This window comes from Rutidosis leptorrhynchoides, chromosome 2, assembly GCF_046630445.1.
Source record: "Rutidosis leptorrhynchoides isolate AG116_Rl617_1_P2 chromosome 2, CSIRO_AGI_Rlap_v1, whole genome shotgun sequence".
In the NCBI taxonomy this organism is placed as follows: domain Eukaryota; kingdom Viridiplantae; phylum Streptophyta; class Magnoliopsida; order Asterales; family Asteraceae; genus Rutidosis; species Rutidosis leptorrhynchoides.
Genome location: NC_092334.1, coordinates 695037974 through 695048052, shown reverse-complemented (window position 1 = coordinate 695048052; position 10079 = coordinate 695037974). Strand labels below are relative to the sequence as shown.

At 35.8% G+C, this 10079-nt stretch overlaps 1 protein-coding gene and 1 non-coding gene across 2 annotated transcripts; one reads left to right on the top strand and one right to left on the bottom strand.

Moving 5' to 3' along the window:
• The first annotated feature begins 309 nt into the window (after positions 1-309).
• Positions 310-6326, top strand: LOC139890396 (uncharacterized). Its single transcript, XM_071873282.1, has 2 exons — positions 310-2400; positions 5132-6326. Exon 1 carries the CDS (start codon positions 310-312, stop codon positions 2374-2376), a length of 2067 nt encoding a protein of 688 aa, XP_071729383.1. The 3' UTR covers positions 2377-2400; positions 5132-6326.
• Positions 6327-8335: 2009 nt separating this feature from the next.
• Positions 8336-8417, bottom strand: TRNAS-UGA (transfer RNA serine (anticodon UGA)). Its single transcript has one exon. It is a non-coding gene; the product is annotated as a tRNA-Ser (tRNA).
• Positions 8418-10079: the final 1662 nt, after the last annotated feature.

The window sequence follows — 10079 nt, the reverse complement described above, 5'->3', positions numbered from 1 at the left end:
CCTTCTTCCTTGATTCAAGCTTTCTCTCACTAAGTATCTCTCTCTCTCTAAAGTTTAGGTGGAAGGAGATAAGGTTGGTGGTAATGAAGCTATAACACTCCACAAACTGATCTTATGGCCTTTAGTTCGGATTCCATGTGATTTTACCAAAATGCCCATGCCATAAATTAAATAAAAAAGAGGTGAGCTGTCAGCTCGATTTCGCGCGGCGCGCGAGTGGGTCGCGCGGCGCGTACCCGCCCAGATCAGCTTCTTTCCTCGTTTTAAATTATGTAACGAAACCCCACCATCCGAATCACTTATAATTACATGTTCACAATAAAATACACGGGTCTTACAGTTTACATCCCCAGGAAGACCTTAAAAAACGGAAGGAAGTTTGGTTTTGTTAGATTCTTAGACGTTCCAGATTACCACAAAGATTCTCTTGCGAGGAGACTAAGTCTCATTGTTGCGGGTGACAATTTACTCAAAGTATACAAGGCCCGTGATCCCGAAGGAAAGAAACAAGCTCCACAGCCTAACAATGCAAAATCGGGTTCTAGGAACAATGTTAAGGTTGCATTTAACTCACCTGTAGACGAAAGGAATTTCAAAGAAGTGGTCCTAAACAAGCAGGCTACAAACTACGGCATCCCCTCGATTAAGGTAAATTCTAATGATGATCTTATCCAAATACTTGGTCAAGCGGTTATTGCCAAAGTTAAAGATCTTGAATTCCTTGAATATTTTAATGAAATATGTGAAAGTGAAAACCTTGGTGGGTTTACTATCAAATACCTGGGCGGGCATGATCTAATGCTTATATTTGAGGAACCCAACCCGGCCCTAGACTTGATTAACAATTCGGAACACCCATTATGGAAATGGCTTGAAGATATAAACCCATGGGATCCCGAAATTTACAAAACCTCTGGTAGACTTGTTTATGTTAACATATTCGGGGTACCTATTACTTGTTGGTTAGAATCCACATTCATTGACATAGCAAAAAATTGGGGCGAGGTAATTGAAACGTTTAATTGCTCTATAACCAATAAGAACAACCAAGATTTATCGCATGGCTCGGTAATTATCAAAACAAACAATTTCTCACCGATAAACGGCCAAGTTATTATCAACCCCGGTGACGTCAATCAATCTAAGGCTTACATCATTGAAGTTCAAAACTTTTCTATGTTTAACACTTATGGTGATATCGATAATTCATCGAATTGGGATGATGAAATTCTTTCGGACGATCACATTTCTGACGAAGAGTCCCACTTGGATTGTGAAAATCGAGTTGAAGGAAACGCTGAAAAGACCACCCGTAACAACAACCACGATCCCACGCCTCCTCACCAAACCTCCTCTAATTCCTCTAAACGAATGGATACTCGTCCCTTTAATAATAATGCCGATAACCAATCTCTCCAATCTCCTAGCATATCGAAACCCATCAACCACTTTGACACCACAAACCCTCACACCCATAATCCTTCCAATCCCGAAACTGTTTTAAATAATACTAGCTCTACAAAAGAAACTAGCCCATCGAATGAAACTGATCCAATTGAACCACCTCCTATTCCTGATTTTAATACAGCAAGGCCATATAATACCACCTCATATCAACCAAAACCAAAAACCATCCCTTTGGAGTCCACTGTAATCACGCAGCCCATTACCACCAATACCCCCCCAAACCCACCAAGAGAGGATACCCTTGCAATCCCGCAGCCCAACACTGTTATTAACGGCCCATCGAATCATGTAAATGATACCCCTGTTACACCTAGCCACATCTCGGGTAAATCTAATATGGACAGCTCACCTCAACACATTCTAACAAATGATTTATGCTCACCAATAATGACACAAGAACATGCAGATTCTGTTCCCGAAACCCTCCCTCACCATACCACAAACGACACCCCCTGTACTACCCCTTTAAACCCTCAATCCAACTCTCCATTAAATTTTATGCCTGCCCCTAACGCTACACAACAAACAAATTCCGATCCTTTCAACCTCGAACCTTTACTCTATACGGGTAAAGAAATTTCTAAAAAGAGAAAAATTTCTAGCACCATCGCCAAACCTATCATTAAGTCAAAAAACACCTCTCAAAACCCAGATTTTAAAAGACCTAGATCCAATATGCTTTACATCAAACATCTAGCTAGAAGTGGCCAAAAGCTTAGAATCTCTCAACTGGCTAAACGTTGTAAGTCCTCGTCTAACGGTGGTGGTAGCACATCCTACTTCTCGAAGGGATCTCATATGGACATGGTACATAAAAAAAAGACTAAAAAGACAGGTTCTACCTCTAGCAAAAGCTTGGATACGTTCGAATTCGGGAAAAGCATCGGGATTCGTCGCAACAACCCATGAATCCACCTCCGTCACATCGATTCTGTAAGTTTTTTCTCATGTGTACGATTTCTCTTAATATTCGGGGTATTGGACAAACGGGTAAAATAAGCTGGCTTAAACGTATTTGCTATAAAGAAAAACCATCAATTCTAGGCCTCCAGGAAACCAAATGCGGCCAAACACGTGACAACACCATTGAATCTTTCTGGGGTAATTCTGATTTTAAATTCGTCCAAAAGGATTCGGATGGTGCTTCCGGAGGTATCCTAACTATTTGGGATACTAATATCTTTTCGTTCAACTATGCTATTGAGGGTGAATTCTTTCTTGCAATTTGTGGCACGTGGGCGGGTCATGACTCTGAAATTGCCTTCATTAATGTTTATGGCCCCCATTCCCATTCAAAAAAACTTAGACTTTGGAGCGAACTCTCATCCCTTACTAACTCCCTTAATATCCCACACATTGTTTTTGGTGACTTCAACGAAGTAAGAAACAAAACAGAACGCATGAACACAGAGTATAATCAAAATTGGGCAGATAATTTTAATAACTTTATAAATAACTCTGGATTAATTGATCTTCCTTTAGGCGGTAAAAGGTTCACAAGGATTTGTGAAAAAACAATGAAGTTTAGTAAACTTGACCGATTCCTCATTTCCGATGGCATCTTCACTATCTGGCCCAACACATCCTCCAAAACTCTTGATCGGGACCTTTCTGACCACTGTCCCATTATCCTAAGAAATAACCTCCTCGATTCTGGCCCTAAGCCAATACGTGTCTTTGACACATGGCTAGATTTAAAAGATGCCGACACCATCATAGAAAAGGCTTGGTTGATCCCAATTAGTGGGAATAGGCCTGACTGCATTTTCCGTAACAAACTAAAAAACGTTAAATTAGAACTTAAAAAACATAGTAATCAACTTGATAACTTAGACTCCCAAATACGTGATCATCTTACTGAATGTAATAATTGGGAACAAACCGCCGAAACTAGACCTTTATCCGAAACTGAAAAACAAAAATGGATCGATGAAAAAATGCATCACATCGTCAAAGAAAAAAAGAAAACAAACATGCTTAAACAAAAATCTAGAATCAAATGGGCGCTTGAGGGTGATGAAAATTCGAAATACTTTCATAACTATATCAAAAGAAGAACAAGTAAAAACAACATCCACGGGCTTTCAATTAATGGTACATGGACTGAAGATCCTAATCTAATAAAACAAGAAGCATATTCCTATTTTAACAACATCTTCCGATCCAAACACTTACGTGACGAATGCCCTTTCGATCATGTTTCACATCTTGAATACATTTCTTCCTTGGACAATCAACTCCTAGAAGCTAAATTTAACGAAAAAGAAATATGGGAAGCCATATGTAATTGCGATAGCTCTAAAGCTCCTGGGCCGGACGGTTTCAACATGAGATTCTTTAAAAAACATTGGGAACTGATTAAAACCGACCTCATTAAATCTCTAGATTGGTTCTGGGAAAACTCAGAAATCTCTAAAGGATGTAATGCATCTTTTTTCACATTAGTCCCGAAAAAACCCAACCCAATCGGATTAAATGAATATCGCCCAATCTGTCTAATAGGTAGCTACTATAAAATTCTCACCAAAATACTCTCCAATCGCCTTGCCATGGTCATTCATAAAATCATTGGTAGTGAACAATCAGCTTTCCTCAAAGGTCGAAATATCCTAGATAGTGTCCTAATTGCAAACGAAATAATTGATGAATTAAAACGTAAAAAACAAAAAGGTTTAATCTTTAAAGTTGACTTCGAAAAGGCATTTGACTGCATTGAGTGGGACTTTCTATTTAAAACCATGCACTTCATGGGTTTTGGTCCAAAATGGATTGGTTTCATTCGGGCATGCCTTTGGTCATCATCTATTTCTGTACTAATCAATGGCTCTCCCACCAAAGAATTTTCCCCTGAAAGGGGAATTCGACAAGGTGACCCCATTTCGCCATTCCTGTTCATCATTGTTGCTGAAGGTCTTAACATACTTGTCAAAAGAGCATTAGCCAATGGTCATTTGCAAGGATTAAAGATCGGACATGACAATCTCAATATTACACACCTCCAATATGCTGATGATACAATCTTCTTCGGCGAATGGAATAAAAGAAACGCCAAATATATCTCCAAACTACTAAAATGTTTTGAAAATATTTCAGGCCTCAAAGTTAACTTCCGTAAAAGCAAACTTTACGGTATAGGTACATCTACGACCGAAACCGAACAAATGGCTTGCTACATGAACTGCTCTGCGGGTCATACCCCGTTCTCCTATCTTGGACTTCCTATTGGTGTACCCACATCTCACGCCTCCTCGTGGCAGCCGATCGTTGAGAAATTCGACAAAAGGCTTTCAGATTGGGCTGCTAAATCTATTTCTTTCGGAGGTCGACTTACGACCATCAAATCAATTCTTAGTAGTATCCCATTATACTACTTCTCCTTATTTCATGCACCATCCGCTATCCTTAAGGTACTTGAATCTAAAAGACGGAAATTCTTTTGGGGAGGATCTTCAAACGATAATAAAATTAATTGGATCAAATGGGACCAAATAATTTTGCCATACGATTGTGGGGGTTTAAACGTGGGGTCCCTCTTTGCTAAAAACATATCATTACTTTGTAAATGGTGGTGGCGTTTTAAAAACGAAGATAATGCATTATGGGTAAAAATAATCAAAAGCATTTATGGGCCGGGGGGAGGGTTGGATACTAACTTTTTATGCAGGAACATTTCAGGTCGCACCATTTGGAAAGAGATTATTAAAGCTGGAAAAGTTGCTGACAATATAGGCACAACCTTCACATCCTCGATTTCAAAGCGCATAGGAAATGGCACATCAATAAGCTTCTGGCATGATATATGGATCGGATCTGAGTGCTTAAAAGATACATTTCATAGACTATTCATGTTGGAATCCCGCAAAGAAGCAACTGTTGCTGATAGAATAATCAACGTTAACTCTACCTCGATCGGTAATTGGGATTGGTCCCGCCCTCCTAGTGGTCGTGCAAAGGATTATCTCACGGAGCTCAACAACCTAATAACATCTGTTATTATTTCAGATCGCCCCGACTCATGGAAATGTTCCCTTGACACATCCGGCATCTACACTTCAGCAGCACTGTCAAATCTGATCAATAAGCTTAAATACGGCACAAACTCTAGAAACCTTTCACTACCTCAAAACAAATTCGTTCCACAAAAGATATTCATTTTCTCATGGAGGGCCGTTCAACAAAAAATCCCGGTTAGAAGCGAACTCGATAAAAAAGGAATTGACCTTCACACCATCTTATGTCCCTTATGTGAGCACCAAATTGAAACCATTGATCACGCGTTGTTAAATTGTCAAAAAGTATCTTCAATATGGATACAATTTCTCGATTGGTGGAATCAAAACAACATAAGTATCTCTAACATCAATGATGCCATCATCTCGGATCAAGGCATATCACATAATTCCATTGGTTCTTCAATATGGCAAGCTGCTAAATGGATTGCGTGCTACATTATTTGGAAACATAGGAACTTAAAGATTTTTTCCGGAAAAATATGGAACCCCGCTGTGATAATCTCCGAGATCCAATCTCAAAGCTTTAGCTGGATCTCAAATCGTTCACGGAAGAAAACACCTATCGATTGGCATCAATGGCTACTCAACCCGCCATTTTACGTGTCACCTCCTTCAAACCGCATAGGCGTCGGTTAACATAACTTAATTCAAATCGGGATGGTTTCGTTATTCTATATAGCCTATGTGGGTTAGATTAAATGGGTTGGTTGTGTGTCAACTTTGTAGTCGCTTGATCGGCACGGTTGTCCCCTCCTTCCCCGCTTGTTGTTCTTTTACGCAAGTTCGTCCCTCGTAGTGTTATCTAGTCTACGTCTCCCCCGATCATAAGTCCAGATAATTATTCCATATTTTCTCAGCTGATCCGTTTCGTTTATAGCATTGTATAAAAGCATATAGGGACTTGTATTGTAATATTCCATATAATAATAATAATATTTTTGCTTTTCAAAAAAAAAAAAAAATAAATAGCAAAAAAGGAAATGTGCAAAAAGTCTTCCAAGCTGTATTCGAATAAGTGAGGATTAGGAAAAAGAATTTTGACCGAAAAGTATTTTGGGTCAACCGAAAAGTATTTTGGGTCAACCCAACTATAATAAAGTTGCCCTTTTCATCCAAATCGATTTTGACCTGTTTTTCGTGTTACTAAATCTACTGCCCATTTTATTACCTCTAATGAAAGGGGATCATCGGACTAAAGATATCTTCTGAATGATGATAAGATGCAGGGTTTAAAATTACATCTACATTATTTTGGAACACCTGGACGTCGAATAGGCTTATCTACAGACATAACAAGTTTGGATTTCGTTCAATGAGATGCATGGACCACCGCATACAGTTCACTTGCAGCCGGAGCCGCTTTAATAGGTGGTTTAGGCTTGATAGCTTTCTTAAGAAGAGCTAGCAACCGAAACTTATTTTAAGTAAAAGTCATAAAGAGAACTGTTTCAAAGCCATATTAGTTGTGTAAAAGTCTATAGTGTTTAATAAATCTCTATAATAATGATGTCATAAAATAATTAAGGATTATTCATGTTTAGAAAATTTTTAAAAGTAAAAAGAAAAATTTTAAGCCTCTCATGATGATGTCACCAAAATAATTCATTGTATTTAATAAGAATATTAACATGTTAATTGTAAAAAAAAAAAATTATATAGTATATGAAACATTATGTACAAACTTATGATAAAATATCTCCACGATAATATGTACAATGTTTGAAGCATTATGTACAACTTTATGACACCCCAATGATTATATGTACAATATTTGAATCATTATGTAAAACATTATGATAAAACACTTCATGACCATATGTACAATCTTGTAATAAACACCACATGAACACATGTACAAGCTTTAAAGTATATTGTACTATCTTCATACAAAAATTGCATTTTAATTTTTAAAAAAATTCAAGAGGCATTTGTTATTACTAATAATTATTATTCAAAATATAATACTCAATTTTTAAGCAAATTTTATCATTATTATAATTATAATTATTATTATTTAAGTATGAGTTTTTTTAGATGATTAATTACGTTACATATATGCGTAATACATGTCTCAATAAAAAGGTTGTAGTGTATGCTATTATGAAAATGAAAATAGTAATTGTGATGAAAATTGTAATAGGTTGTTGGAAGAATAAATGTAGTTCATCTATTCTAACCAAGTTAATTACATCAATATGTTTGTAAAATCCGTGGTTCAAGGATCATTAAATTAAATGGCTTTAGTATATACTAGTGAAATGACCCGTGAAAACACGGGTTTATTTAAACGAAACAGTTTAATGATATGTTTTAGGTATTAAGTGAATGTAATTGTTAAAGTCAATTAGTTTATTGCCCCATGGAACAAGGATTCCGACTAAGAAACTTGTCGTTGATTTTACAGACATAAATGTTAAAGTCCTTTAGTTTATTGCCCCGTGGAATCACGGATATCGATTAAGAAACTTGTCGTTGATTTTACAAACATAAATTCGCTCAAAGTTGACTATTTATATTTATATTTTTAGTAATAATAATAAATGACTTTTAATTTTTTTTAGAAAAATAAAATTACAATTTAGAAGAGATAATATTTTCTTTTATAAAAAAATTTTGTATTATTTTTTTAATTAAATTAATATATAATTATGACATCATTATTATGAAAAGAAAATGGTAAATTAACTTAATGATGATGTCATCATTTTAGAGGTTTATTAGACTATATAGATTTACATTAATTTAATACTTAAAACATATCGTTGTGTTTTTTCGTTTAAACAAACTCGCTCCACCAGTGATTTCACTAGCTTTAGTGATACAAGAATTTAATATTTAGAAATTAAAAAATAAATCGTCAACAGCAGGGTTCGAACCTGCGCGGGCGAAGCCCAACAGATTTCAAGTCTGTCTCCTTAACCACTCGGACATATTGACAGTTGCTTTGTAATTTACATAATATATATTTATATACGATATTTATATATGAGCTTAGGTTATTATTATTGTAAACATACAACTCACAAATGGGGTCAAAATGAAGCAATAACGGTAACCATAAATTTCAATTGAACACAATAACCATAACCACAACAATCAAACAATTAACCCCATTTAAAATTTCACAGTTATCACCTTTAATTTTCACAAGTCCCTAATATAAAAACCTCACATTGTTTTATCAGATCATTTGTTTTGATTAGCCATTGTCATCATTACATTTACTTCACCACAACCCTCACTTTGCAATCCCTTCAATCAATAACCTAATTCCACCTCCCAATTTCCCACCGCAACCAGCCCATTTTCACATATTCAAAAACTTAATCACTGGATTGGATAATGGATATTGTTGATTTTATTAATTTTACATTTTAGTGTTAGAAAAAGGTTAATTTATTGATTGAGCTTTGCAGGAAGATTAGACCTTGTCCACCAAACAATCCTGGGTGCATTTCAGGTAATCCACAATCATCATCTTTTGCCGTTCTGTGGTGGATTTCGGAGAAGGCATTAAATAATGCAGTCCAGGTGTTTGATATAATGTCAATTATTATTATTATTTTTTTAATATTTTTTTTTTGGTTTAGTGAAGTAATGAGTCTGTATGTGAAACTAATGAAACTGTGAATGGTTAGTTATTGCAGCAAATCAGCAATTGCAGGAAGCAATATTAGAAACACAGATCAATCTCAAGAGTCAAGATTGAAATAGTGGAGAACACTCCTGATGGTAACTTGTTAGTCTCATCTCATTCTTAAATATAATGCAATCACTTACAGATATCCACTATCTTAAAAGAGAAAATATTTTACATGTTTTGAAATTAGTAGTTCCTTTTTAATTCATGAGGAAAAGATGCATTGTGTTTATGTGGATGTTTTCACCTAGCGATATCGGAGTAATCTGTCACCTAAAATGTCGTGGTTTAATTTTTATATCTAATTTGAGACTGTGTACTCGATATATGGGTTGTACGTAAGAGGTGGGTTAGTATGTGTTTGTTGTTCTAAAAATAGTGACGTTGGATGCTACGGTATAGAAATAATAGGTACCAGTAAACTTTCGAAACCTATTAGTTCGTTTGAAAAGTATTTTCAAGGTTATTCTTGTTTTGGTATGTCTATCTTCGTCTTTATGTTCAAACAAAGAAATCAAAATTGTGAGTTTGACAAGTGTTGGTGGTTTCTACATAGGTTTGCCCACTCACTATTTCAATGTAACAATGATTTACTTATCTTTGCCAATATTTGCAAGCAACGGTTGATGGAGGGTTTGGGCGTGACCTTCTTGACCCTTTGAATCCACTAAAGCTGTGGTGGGATGCCCCTAGTTTTAGTGCCATGAATTAGTATCACTTTGATTGTATATACAGAATATTATGTTCGTTGTTTCAAGATAATAATGTTAGTTTGCAAGAAATAAAGATTGTATTGATCGGTTTTATTGATTATAAGCTTGAATTGATACAAAATGAATTAGAAAATAAAAACAGCTGGTTTGTGTTTTATACATGAAAACCTATAACAGCTACTTTTACTCAAGGGAAGGCTACAATAAACTTTTGTAACCCCCTTTTGCAAATTAAGAAGTGCAGGC